At 43.1% G+C, this 14,077-nt stretch overlaps 1 protein-coding gene across 5 annotated transcripts in view; it reads left to right on the top strand.

Moving 5' to 3' along the window:
* SIL1 (SIL1 nucleotide exchange factor) overlaps nt 1-8,705 on the top strand; it is a 40,872-nt gene extending 32,167 nt beyond the window's left edge. For 4 of the 5 annotated variants that reach the window (XM_083349141.1, XM_083349143.1, XM_083349144.1 and 1 more), the window contains 2 exons: nt 1,018-1,182; nt 8,277-8,705. In XM_083349141.1, the coding sequence (XP_083205267.1) occupies nt 1,018-1,182; nt 8,277-8,627 (516 nt within the window). In that variant the 3' untranslated portion in view covers nt 8,628-8,705. The remainder of the gene's footprint in view (nt 1-1,017; nt 1,183-8,276) is intronic. The other variant, XM_083349145.1, reaches the window with a different exon arrangement.
* Nucleotides 8,706-14,077: the final 5,372 nt, after the last annotated feature.

Genomic DNA, 14,077 nt, shown 5'->3' with positions numbered 1-14,077 from the left:
CCAAAAGTAACTATAGTTGAGATTTATGTAACGTAAGTAAACCTATAGAACAATAACTAAAGATAAAAACAGAAACAAGTAACATGAATTGTAAAGCTACTTACATTACTAAAATCTGCAGGTAAACTATATTTCATATTAATATTGTAACTATAAGACTATAATCATGTAGTATAAAATAAAGCAGTATAGAAATGAATCACAATAACTTCAAAGGTTAAAGAGGTAGAAATAAGCAATTATGTGGAAATTTATGGGCATAATCTCATTAATCTGATAGCTCTAATAGCTATGAGGAATAAATTGTATCTGTATAGTAATGGGCTGTACATAATGAAATAAGCACCCAAAGTCCCTCATTAGCTGTGTTTATTCGTGGATGGGGTTTACACATGGTGTATATAACAGGTTTGATAAGTCTAAAGAAATAAAGTCATGATAATCAACTAGTAGATTGTTTTAGCAGCATCTAGATAACCTTCACTTGAGGGGCTGCCTACCAATAGATATTTTCTTTGAAGGAGGCAGAGCTGATATGCCTTATTTTTGTCAGTTTCATGACATACATCATAGGGGAATCTTCAGGAGCAACTTTTCAGGGATCACAGATGAGGAAAAAGGATTGGTTAAAATTACATTCCTCATATTTCTTTAGGAATAGTGTCTTGCAAACAAGAGTTCTGCTCACAAAATTGGATCCCAGCCATACCCCTTCTGTTCTGCTGTGAATTCATTACATTTCTGTTCAGGCATCATAAAGCATAATTGTCCAGTCCTTTGAAATAGCGCGTCCTGTCCTCATGTCACAATGAAGCCATAACCACTGGTAATCATATAAAAATAATCTTCCTTACATATTTCCCCTCTGGAGTGTGGTGGCGTATTTGTAAAATAAGTAAATATTGGTGTTGTGTCAAGGCATGAGAACTGAAAGTACAGAAAGGGCATGCATAATGAGACCCAGAAAATGAAAAATTCCTGATGATGGATGCGGGTTTGTTTGTTTTTTGTTCCTAGGCTCTTTTTGCTTTGTCATCAATGCTGAGGCACTTTCCATATGCCCAGCAACAATTTCTCAAACTTGGAGGCCTTCAAGTACTCAGGAATCTTTGCACAGAGAAAGGAATGGAGATACTGTACATCCGCACTGTGACCCTTCTCTACGACTTAGTAATAGAAAAGGTAAGAGGAGCCATTATACTTTGCCTGTTATAGAATTAGCACAAGTCTACCAGTCTGAAGGAGGGGGGAGCAAGCTGAGCTGGAAGGCGGGGTTAAATATGTCATCAGTTTGGAATCATTGCATTGCCACAAGAGATCTAAGTCCAACAACACACACCCCCTTCCGGTTGACCCTTATTTTGCGCCAATTTAGCTTTGACTGTTGATTAAATTCTTTACTAGAGGTAGCAGTAATACACTCTTCAGTGCTTTTGAACTCAACAAATTCTTGCATTTCTTGCATTGCCATGAAATCTTTTCCATTGACTTTGATCTTAGTGTTGGGATTACCTGTAATTGGGCTGTCCAAAGGTGGCACTCTTGTGTGACCCATCTGGTTATATTTTAGTAATTCTCAGGTAGATTTCATTTGGATGTTAGATGGCAGGAAAGTACTTAGGAAGCTGTCTACTTGTCCAATTCCTGGTGAGAGGGCAAGCCTACCAACCTTGCTAGGAATGCTAGGTGATAGGACATTACCAGGGTCTTTATCCCTCTTCTTCCTCCCCCATTGTTGCTTTGCCCTTTGGCTAGGAGGGCAGGTAAATTGTAAAGCGTAGATAATTAATTGCCAGCTTTTCGGCAGCCACTCCTAAACTTCATTGCCCATGATCTACCTAGTTACCCATCCTGCTGCAACATCAGAAAGCAATAAAAAGGTCAGGTAGATTCACATTGTAATAAATTAAACTTTTAGCCGAGGAGTCAGTGATCGAGTGGAGTGCATAATGTTTAATATTTTTCATACTGGCAGATAGGAATGGCTAGAGTTGCCATGACTGCAATACCTCCTTCCTTCCAAAGGGGGGGGAGTGTTCTTGTTCATCAATCCAGCCAACCATTCCTTCCAAGCAGGGCGTTTTGTCCTTCCCTTCTGGGCCCATTTCCCCCAACACCAACTGGGCATTCTGCAGCTACTTACCATGCTTAGTCCTCTTTACCTTAAGGTTTGGGATTGCCGCACGGTTCCCCCCCTTCCCCCCTGCCCCTTTTTAATGTACACTTGAAGTCTCCTCCTTCCCTTCCCTCTGTGTTTTAAATGGCCTGGTATGGGCTTCCTGTGTATGGACAGATACGCACCACCGAAGGCTGCTATTTACGGAATGGCTGAGATTATTCGATAGTTTTCATTCTTTCAGGAATTCTGGAGAATCAGTCAAGATCATTAGCTCCCTATCATAGATAGGATTGTAGAAAAAGCTGACCTAAAGAAAAAATTGCTGTCTAGAGAAGTCCGTCCGTATTATTATATTTCAGCTACCCTGTTGCACCAGCTAATAGTTGCTTAGGTTTCTTGACATCTATCCTAGAAAGTTAATCATTTGGTCCTTGGAGAGCCAGTTTGGGGAAGGGATTAGGCACCAGGCTAGAAGCTGTGAGTTCTGGTCCCCATCTTACGCATAGAACCAGCTGCGTGACTATGGGCAAATCTCTCCCTCTCCCTTTCTCTTCCCATCCCGATGCTTGTTCTTAATCTTTATAAAAGACAATAATATTTAGCATACTGCATTAGACCAAATTATACATTCATTATAAATAACGAACACATTATTCTGTATGTTTATAACATCAGCATGATATGTTGATGGTCGCATATCATTAGATTTTTATCCCACCCTTTTAATTTGTATTGTATTTGTATTTATTGGATTTTTATACCGCCCTTCTCCTGAAGGACTCAGGGCGGTGAACAGGGCATATAAATAGAGATACAAAAGTTAAAAAAAGATTAAATAAATTGCCCAATTAAAACAGTTAATATAAAAACCCATAAAACCCCAGACGTTCCCCCATCAGGCCAGGCCAGCTTGTTCGAATAAATGGGTCTTTAACCCGCGCCAGAAGGAGCGGAGATCCGGTGCCATCCGGAGCTCCACCGGCAGTTGGTTCCATAAAGCCGGGGCGCCCACAGAGAAGGCCCTCCCCCTGGGGGCTGCCAGCCTACATTCTCTGACCGGAGGCACCCTGAGGAGGCCCTCTCTGTGGGAACGCACGGGGCGGAGGGGAGTTGACGCCAGCAGCAGGTGGTTCCCGAGGTATTCCGGACCCATGCCATGTAAGGACTTAAAAACCATTACCAAAACCTTGAACTTAAAAACCATTACCAAAACCTTAATATACTGTACTGCATAACTCAGGACAGCAAATACACCTAATACTCCTGCCTCCTGTTTTCCCACAACAACAATCCTGTGAGGTGGACTGGCATGAGAAGAGATTGAATGGCCCAAAGTCGCGTAGCGGCTTTCACGTCTAAGAGACCCTTGGAGCACACAGACTCCTAGCTTGTGGCCAGCACCTTCATCATTACATCAAGCTGACTTTCACTAAATGATGTTCACAAAATGCATCGTATCCTCAGCCTGGATACCCTTCAGATGTGTGGGATTTTAGGGCATTGATAGCAATTACCTTCTGAAAATCTGGGAGATCACTCAACCTAAGGGAATAAATGATGACTTCATTGGACACAGAAGAGTTGATCTTCTCTTATTAAGTTGGGCAGGTGAGATTGGGTGTGGCTCCTTCAGATAAAAGAGTTGACTTGTAAGTGTCTGTGGAGAGTTTCCATTGTCCAGGTCATGGTTGTCCCAAGGGAGCTTTTTCGTAAAGGGCAACTGGACTTTCTTGGGTTTTTTTCATTTGAAAATATTTCACTTCTCATCCAAGAAGCTGAAGAAAGCTTCTTGGATGAGGAAGTGAAAGGTTTTCAAAGGGGAAACCCTCCCTCCCCCCAACAAAGTCCAGTTGCCTTTTGGGGAAAAAAGCACCTTGTTGACTTGTAAGCTGAATCACATATTTTTTGCTTATAGCAGTGGGGTACCTTTGGCCTGTCTGTGGCTTTTGTATTCCAACTTCAGTAAACCTCAGCCAAGCTTATCGATATTCAAGGAAGACAGAACCTGCGTATCCTTCAGAGGTTGTTGGACCGCAGTGCCCCATTATTGGTACAGCGAGTTGGAAAGAGGGGAGTTGACAAGTTTGGCAGAGCACCTGAATGAATGTCTTTCAACTGTGCCTTGAACCTTGTCAGAACAGCTGTCAGCCTGTGCAGGGTATAGCCTTATTCTTTGGTTTATCCTTTAGTTTGGGCCCAAGTTCCTTCTCTACCGGCTGTTCCTTCTTGCCCAGCATGAACATGTGTGCCACTAAAGGCAAATTACCATCAAGGAACGTATCGCAATCAAGCTTCTCTGCTGGGACTTAAGGAGAGAGATGAGCAGGGCAAGCTCCCAGCATACAATGCAGGATGATTTGACTTTCCTTCTCGCTTAAGCCCGAGAAACAGTCTTCCTTAATTATAATATAGTAGGAAAGAGATGCTTGTGATTAGGATCTAATTAATGAAGTGCATATATAGCAATTTACCCAGGAGGCAGCCAAGTGAAGCAAAGGCATGTATTTTTTTAAAATTATTGTTATTATTTAGAGAATGCCCGCCCCCATTGTGTTGTGTATCTGGCTGCCGTATGCTGTGAGCAACCTTTTACTTCATCTGTGTAGCCAGATGGCTGGCTTGCAGGGCCCATGTGGGAGTTTTGCAGACAGAATCAAGTATCTTGGCTGCACCCAGATTATTTCTAGGGAGCAGAAGGAGGGAGCAACACCCTCCCCTCCCCCCCTTACTACTACTATGACATTGGTTCCGATCTAGCGGAGGATGGCTCTACAGTGGAAAAAGTGATGGTGAATAGGGTTCCCCGTAGGATAAATGAACGATTCTTCCTTCATCCCAATACTTAGTGCTGCTTCCCCATCCTCATGGATGCTGCGGAATAAAAAAACCCTAAAATACTAGACTGTAAGCAGGCTCCAATTAATTTTAAATCCTTAGAAAAATATGTTCCATTTAAAGCCCTACATGGCTTAGGCCCGGGGTACTTGCGAGACCACTTGCTGCCATTGTCAACCTCCCATCGCCCGGTTCGCTCCCACAGAGTCAGCCTCCTCAAGGTGCCGTCGGCCAGGCAATGCCGGCTGGCGACCCCCAGGGTGAGAGCATTCCCTGTGGGCATGCCGACCCTCTGGAATGAATTGCCCCCGGAGCTGCGGATGACCCCTGACCTTGGGTCTTTCCGCCGTGACCTGAAGACGTGGTTGTTCCAACAAGCGGGCCTGGACTGACTACGGTTTTAATTAGCTTTTTACTGGTTTTTAAATTGTCACATAATTATTGTATTTATTTATTTATTTTTTAATCCCATTTATATCCCACCCTTCTCCGAAGACTCAGGGCGGCTTACAATCTAAAGCACAATGTGCTTAGCAATAGCCTTCATTCTATGTACCGGTATATGCCTGCTTATTAGGGCTTTCGGGGGGCCCCAAGCGGCATTTTTACAAAGTCAGCTTATTGCCCCCAACAATCTGGGTCCTCATTTTACCTACCTCGGAAGGATGGAAGGCTGAGTCAACCTTGAGCCTGGTGGGATGCGAACCTGCACTATAATTCTTTTTTAAATTTTCTATTTTATGTTTTTAATTTTTATTGTTGTGCACCGCCCTGAGTCCTTAGGGAGAAGAGCGGCATATAAATTTAATAAAATAATAAATAATAATATGGGAACAGGTGAAGGTAAACTGTACAGTCAGATGTCCTGTTCTACCATAGCCCGGAGTATGTTAGTGACTATAGAATTTATAGTCCAAAACAGTTACTTTATTATTTTTTTTAAAAAGGTGCCTGTTAAATGCTCCTAAGTGGACATGTGTGCCTCTTGCAGTAATGTAGGTAGGTCATTCAAGTCTTTGGTCCAATTCTTTTGGCTTGGACTAGTACGGAATGTCATTCCAAAAAACATGCAATCAGCAGGGAGCATAAGCTGTAAATCAGGCTTTCTCAACCTTAACAACTTTAAGATGTGTGGACTCGCAACTCCCTGAATTCCCCAGCCAGCAAGCTGGGTTGAATTCCCCATGTCTTGGAAGTTGCCACGGTTGAGAAACACTGCTGTAAATGATAGAAATGTGGAGAAGATCCAGCAGAGAAAATATACCAGGAAATGTTCTTTCCTTTTTGCTAGTTGGAACTATAACTGGAGAAATTTGTTTGGCTAGAGAAATAGTCACCTTCCTTTTTTAGTTATTTAAATAATTTATCTGGCCACCCGTCTCGCATCAGTGGCTCTTGCTGATCAGCTCAGTGAGAACTGAGACCCTCGTATCTCAACAGTTTTCTGAATCTTTAGAAAAAGACATCAGGGGAGGTGATCCCAACTTCCCGCAGAGGGACCTTATTCCCAACATCTCTATGGATAGGATTGGATGCTGAACTATAAAGCACCTCTCATCAGCTTGTCTTTAGATAGATATAATCACTTTTCATCTTTTATTATTGCTGATTATTGGCAGTGAACGGCTTCGGGCACTCCTACTTCGTACAGCTTCTGAAATTTGACACAGCAGCTTTTAATTATATATACACAGATACATGTATGTGCGTGTGTGCGTACAGAGAGGGACTCCTGCTTCCCTTTTTATGCTTTTGCTGTTATTCAATAAATCTGGCTGATTTCCTGCTTCCCATTTCCCCCCCCCTCCCCCACAATCTTGTGTGTCTTTTGTCAGTTTCTTCCCCAGTTTGCTTTCGTTGTCCATGTACATTAGGGTGGCAAGTTGCATTTTCATAAGTTGGTACAGTATTATCAGCTGAGTCTCCCAGAGCAACCTTTGTATGAATGGAAGAGCCCTTCCAGTAATCATTTTGCCAATCATTTTGCTGCAAAAAGAGACCTGCGATGGTGAAGTACAGATAGTCCTTGACTTGCAACCACAATTAAGCCCCAAATGTCTATTGTTAAGCAAGACATTTGTTAAATGAGTTTTGCCCCATTTCACGACCTTTCCTGCTACTTTTGTTAAACGAACCACTGAAGTTGTTAAAGTCACTTACCACATTTGTTAAGTGAATCTGGCTCACCCATTGACTTTGCTTGTCAGACGGTCGCAAAAGATGATCACATGATCCTGGGGACGCTGCAACCATCATAAATGTGAACCAGTTGCCAAGTATCTGAATTTTGATCATCTAACCATGGTGATGCCACAGCGATCATAAGTGTGCCATTGTAATTTCAAACTCACTAAATGTACTGCTGTAAGTTGAGGACTACCTGTATTTGAGATGTTGGATTAGGAGTGGAGAGCTTCTGCCCATGGAAGCCAAGTGGGTGACTTAGAGCCAGTTGCATAGGGTTGTTGTTGTTTGGGGGAGAGGATAGTGGAAGGAGGGGGAGTGCTCTGTTCACTGCCTACAGGCCTTGAGTGAAAGACTGAATCGGAATCTAATCATGAAACATGTCATCAACATCTAAATGTGCCTTCTGGCAGGCCTCAGCAAGCATTCCTCCCATTTTGAAACCCACAGAAATAGAAAGATCTTGGTACCGTTGAAGGAAAAGTCTTCATCATGGTCCAGTCCAAGCCGGGAATAAACAACATGGCGACTGCTTTAGGAAGAAGGTTGCAGTTTATTGAAGAGAAGAGCCAGATGGAAATATGGCTCTGGAAGAAAAGAGAGCGAGCACATGTAGGGAGTGGGTTTTTATATCTTCTTGAGCCTTTTGTTTGGAGTAGTTCCTGTAGAATGAACTTTGACCTGAGTCAGAGTGTGCCTTTCTGGTATTCTGATGGTAGCAGGTTAATCCTATTATGTCCCAAAGGTCATATCCTGCTTTCCTGGGGCAGTGGCTGATGACTCTTAGATTTTTGGTGTTGATTCTAGGGATCTTTCTTCCTAATCCCAGTTTCCTGACTCCAGTCTTTCTGACAAGATTATCACATCTGCAATTCTGCAGACTTGGTTTCTGTTTGGGACAGAGAGACTTGGGGGCGAGGTTGGTCTCTGCTTTTAAAATCCTTTTGGGAAATATATTCTGCCTTTTAAATATTTCCAAAAATGTTTCTTTCTCTTGGGGGGTGGGGTGGGGCTGACTTCCCACAGTACTGACCGCAGAGGCCGATAGAATTTATTTCAGACTTCACGCCAGTAAGTATATTTAATGGTAAAACATCTGTCTCAGCTTAAATAATCATTTGAGGACTCTTTGTTGCAGCAGTTGCTCAAGGACAGTGGCAACGAGGATGAAGCTCCTGAGAAAACTCAGCAGTACAGTCAAGTGAACTTGATGCCAGCCCTTGTGGAGCAAGGCTGGTGCACAATCATTTCGAACCTCCTGAGGATGCCGGAGCACGACAGCCGGGAGAAGGTCCTCAAGACGGTGCATGTCCTGCTCACCTTCTGTAAGGACACTTACGCTGGGGATCCCACTCTCAACCAGATCCTCAGCCTCTTGCGCCAGGAATATGAAGAGCTGGCCGAGGAAGAGCGAAAGGAAGGGGACGAAGACGGCTACTTCAAGGAACTCCTGCACTCTATAAATAGCATTACCCAACAACTAAAGTAAAGGGGATGGTAGCCTAGCATGTCAAAGAACCTTTGTGGGATTTGGAAAGAGTTATTATGAATAAATCTATTCTACTAAGTTTTTGGTTTTGTGTCCTGCTTTCAGTGTGCAGCAAGCCCATATACTGGGTAATAGGAAAATGGTTGCGTTTTGTCAGTACTTTTCTATATGTCTTGTCCTAGTCATAGATAATTGCAATAGTAAAGTTCAGGACTTCCTGCCACCACAGTGTTAACAAAAAAGAGCCCTTTTTGGATAATTACCTTCTCAAAAAAGAATATGCCACAGCATTAAAGAAACTCATTGTCTTGTCTCTGGTCTATCTGAGGAGAGACAGTTTTACTCAAGGTCATTCATTGCTTGCTTTGAAAAGGCAATTTCTCCGGAAGAAGAGTTTTTACTATATCTCACATGTTTCAGAAATCAAAAGTCGGGTCCATTATAGCTGTGGCACTTTCCTGTACATTTTTGCAACTTTTCCTTGCCTGCTTGTTCATGTTGATATAATATTGCTATTCTGGAAGAATTTGTCAAACCTATATAGAAATGTTACTTTTTGACCTGCTGACTCAGAAAAATGGAACCGAGTGGTGAAATGTTAGGAAAGATTCTATGCCAGGAACTGATCTAGATATAATATTTTTTTTCCATGTAAAAATCAACATCAGCAACAACCAAGCTGCACTGAAAGACAGCTTGGCCATTACTGAGTTGTCCCAGAAGTGCAGCTTGTAAGAGAAAGTTAGTTAGTTCCCTGCTGCAGGTTGTCCTCGAGTTATGACTACAGTTAAGCCCACAATTCCAGTCATAAGTTGTGATGGTTGTACAGCGGTTCGCCATGTGAGTGAGCCCAATTTTATGGCCTTATTTGCGGCAGTTATTAAGCAAACGTGGCATCTGTAAAGTGAACGCAGTAGTAGTTATGCAAACACATTGTCCACTATAGGCACAGCTTTTGCTGGAAACCAGACGTAAATGCTGGTTTCTGACAAAAAATGTCATAAATCACGGTCTTGTAACTATGGGGTGCTGCAGACGGCCATAAATATAAGTGGTAGCCAAATGCCCAAAATGCGATCCCATGTCCGGGAGGGGGGGGGGGAATGGATGCTAGAACTTCAAAAGCAGGTCATAAATATATTCCCATCTTCTGGCCCCATCATAACTTTGGATGGTCTCTAAGCAACCAGTTGTAGGTCAAGGACTACCTGTAGAAGTGACCAAGCTGAATGGCCTTCTGCACAAACCCTGCTTAAAACATTCTGCAAATCCCTCCAACTTGGAACTCTTGTTCAGACAAGAAGCTGAATGCAGAGAAACCAAGCACCTTAACAGCTTCCATTAAAACCACTGCTTGCCGTGGGAATGCCATTTTAATTGATGCAACAGCAACCCATTCTGACTGTGAACTGGGCTGGACTTGCGTAGTGGGTACCCAATTTAGCTGGCATTTCCTTTGCTCTACCCTTGTCGGTATAAAATCTGGCAAATGTCTCCCTGAATGCAAACGCCAATGCCCATGAAAAGTCTCTCTTCCATTTGGAAGTGAAAAGAGACCAACCAGCTCTTGGCTTCTTATTGATTTGATTTTTTTTTAAAGGTCACAGGTCTTCTTTGTAAAAGCTGGAAATATTTGTTACTTTTTGCAAATTCTACAGTTTTGGACTGGGTTATTAAGTTGCAGAAGTAATTATGCACATTGATTTTTCTTCTGCTGGCATTTTGTTGTTTATCTTTAAATGGGGAGGTTGGAGATGAAGGGATCTTACAGGAAATGTTCCCTGGAGAACAGCATGTGATTATTGGAAGCTGTAAAACATGAGATGCTCAGTGTACGTCAGAGTTTTGGCAGCACACACACAGCCCTGCTTCACAGCAAAGGCTGCATGGGCATGCCTAGTGTATTAAGTAGATCTTTCCTAGTGGAGAACAAGGGGAGTAAAGAAACAACAGGATTTATTTTGGAGTGGGCCCTGCCCCAGGATATTAAACATCCTTATGCAAGACCTTGCTGCACTTGGAATATCCATGTCTGTGGTTGGGTTTGAAGGGTGAGGAATGTGACACAAAGATCCCTCCTTTGTTTTTTTTCTCCATTCACCCTGCTTTCCGCCTCTTCTGCCTTTCTCTCTCTTTTCATCCTCACGCCCAGCATTCAGTCCAACAGTTGAACTGGCTGTGTGCAGAGAGTTTTGGGAAACCAGCCATGGGCTGCAGGCGGTCTATCCATACCCAGTCTGCAGGATCACACCACTGGGGAGCAGGAATTTTCTGCTTGGCAGAAAAGGTTGGCAATTTTGTCATATCCTTGTTAACTCTCTCTGTTCATTCTTCGGGATACTCCCAAGAATGTCTGCTCGAGCAGCCCGTATAAGAGAAATTGCTCTTTGGGGAAATTCATTGAGATACAGTCCCAGTACACCTGAAAGATAATAATTTGGGAAAGGTCAGCTCCAAACATTTCTGATTCAGTCAGCCAGATGTTTAAACTGGATTCTGGCATTTTTATGCATCTAACGAGTCCTTCCCAAGGACCTGAGATAGGCAAATATTGATGTTTGATTGTGTTACAGGTATTGTTGCAAGATGTAAGCTGTCCTGAGTAACGCTGCCTCTTCCAATTGACGGATGGTGATTTTGTCAGTGCTGATTGTGTTCTAGTGGTGCTCCAGATGTTTTCGGATGGCACCCAAGGAGCCTATTATAATTGGTGCTACCTTTGCTTCCTTATATTACTTTATTATTTCATTATTATTCTTTTATTCCACCTTTTTGTATATAACTCAAAGAAGTGAATATATCTAACGCTTCCTCCTATTTTCCCCACAACCACAATCCCTTGAGGGTGGGTCAGGATGAGAGAGAATAACTAGCCCAAAGTCATTCAGTGATTTTCGTGCCTAAGGAAAAGCCTAGAACTCATCTTCTTCTGGTTTCTAGGCTAGCACCTTCACCCTGACAACAAGAAAGGGTAATTTTCACTCTGGAGAATAGTTGTGGGGTCTACTGCAGCCTCCTCTAAGCAGGAGGATTCTGGCTCTGGCCAGGTTTGCCACATTAAAGCTGGAGTGTGTCTGAGACGTAAAGGGCAACAACTCACAGCAAAGAATGGCAGGTTTGCTGGGACAAGCTGGAGCAGGAGCTGGAGTCATCTGAATAGACCAGGAGTCTTCAAACTTGGCCCTTTTATGACTTTGTGGACTTCAACTCCCAGAATTCCTCAGCCAGTGTGTCTGGCTGAGGAATTCTGGGAGTTGAGGTCCACAAGTCATAAAAGGGCCAAGTTTGAAGATCCCTGGAGTAGACAGTGCAGAACAGCACCGTTGCCTACTGAGATGTTGGTTTTACTTTTGTCTGGTGAAAGCTACAGAGTGCTGAAGTACTTGAAGTATTCTTTCCCTCAATACTTGGTCTGCTTGAATCTCAGAGAACCACAAGGTGCTTAAAATGCAGCCTTATTCAAATGCAAAGAGGTGACAGAGCTCTAGTGTTGTGCCTTTTGCCTTGGTAGCTGTCAGAATCCATTTATATCATATTCATAAATGGAATGTTTCAAACATTATTCCATGGATTCTGCCATCTCCCGAAGAGAAGAGAATGGATGTGTATTGAACCGGTATTAGGCATTTCAAAGGAAAGGAGAAGCCTTTTGAACTGGGGAAACAAAAGGGGGGGCTAGCATCTGGCTTGTGTCACGGAAGAGAGCAATAAACATGAAAGGTCCTAAGTTCCTTTTTCCCATGAGAGGGATGATATGAGATAAAGGATGGGGGACTGACCAAATGGGGCTAAGGGGGGTTAAACCGGGAACTTTGTAAGGGTTTAGTTCGTGGAATAATATTAAGTCCTGTCTCGTATTCCTACAAGCAAGCATGTCATAGTAAAGATTCTTTTTGGAATAGATTTGACTCCAAGAATTTTGTCTTCCTAAGACGTGGTTTGGGGTGGGTCCTGACAATAGCACAAAGTTAGCTCCAGGCCAAAGGCTATTTATGGAGACCTGAACTTTTCCAACTGCTTCCCTGTCAGCGATGCCCCCTCCCTCTACTTCCTCATCCCTGTGATGCCATAGCACACACAGGCACTGGACCTATATTTAAACGGTCTTGGTTGTAATGGGAAAACAAAGCTGCATATCACCCAATGGCAGGTGGCAAAAATAAAATGTGTATACCCACACGAGGAATTACTTTCTCTCTCTTACACACAAATCTGCACGAGGTTGCGGAGTGACATTTTTATATTACTAGACATGCTCAGAGGTATAACTTGCAAGCCGCTTGCATATTCCAAATCATGGTTTTATATGCCTGAAGCATCGTGAATTATGCACTCACCTGCCCAATGCAAATGTACGGCTGAAAACAGAACCAACTGGTTTTCTCTCCTGAATCTTTCAGATCCCTACTAGTGTATAAATATAAGGTCACTTTCAGTGAAGTCCAGAGGCATAATTTCAGAAATGGCTTCCTAATGTTGCTGCATGTAGTCCTTAGCATTTTAAACAGAAACCAAGCAGAGATCTGCTGGGAGTCGTGTGGCATATAAATTTATAAATTATTATGGTTGGTTGCACAGTCAGCCAGATAGAATAGAATAGAATAACAGAGTTGGAAGGGACTTTGGAGGTCTTCTAGTCCAACCTCCTGCTCAGGCAGGAAACCTTATACCATTTCAGACAAATGGTTGTCCAATCTCTTCTTTAAAACTTCCAGTGTTGGAGCATTCACAACTTCTGGAGGCAGGCTGTTCCACTGCTTAATTGTTCGGTCAGGAAATTTCTCCTTAGTTCTAGGTTGCTTTTCTCTTTGATTAGTTTCCATCCGTTGCTTCTTGTCCTGCCTTCAGGTGCTTTGGAGGATAGCTTGACTCCCTCTTCCTTGTGGCAACCTCTGAGATATTGGAACACTGCTATCATGTCCCCCCTCACCCTTCTCTTCATTAAACTAGACATACCCAATTCCAGCAACCGTTCTTTATATGTTTTAGCCTCCAGTCCCCTGATCATGTTTGTTGCTCTTGTTAGGACTGGATTTGGCACTTTTATCCACCTGTAGAGTCCTTCCCAAGAACTGGGATAGGCAGATGTTTGCTGGTGTTAAAGCGTTATTATTATCATCATTATTAAAACTGCAATATTGTGAAAGAAAGTGATTCTCAAGTGAGAAGCCTCTAGGCCGCGGGTCCCGGTATTGGTCCTTGGCCTGTTTTGAGAACTGAGCCATGCAAGTGACAGGCGAGTGTGTGAAACCATCTCCTGCCCCCTTCCACTGCCACCACCGCTCCCGGTCCTCGGAGCTGGAAAGGTTGGGGACCACTGCTCTAGGCATGGCCTAGCCCCCAAGAAGATGCCTCTTCCTATTGGCATAGTCGGGCATTTTTCTCAGCTGTACTCTGGTTTGGTTATCACTGACAAAGTGTGATACTGCAAGTGAATGGGGGGAGGGGTA

The sequence above is a fragment of the Vipera ursinii genome, assembly GCF_947247035.1.
Source record: "Vipera ursinii genome assembly, chromosome: 1".
In the NCBI taxonomy this organism is placed as follows: Eukaryota; Metazoa; Chordata; class Lepidosauria; order Squamata; family Viperidae; genus Vipera; species Vipera ursinii.
Note: the sequence above shows the minus strand (reverse complement) of the source record. Positions and strands in the feature narration are given on the sequence as shown.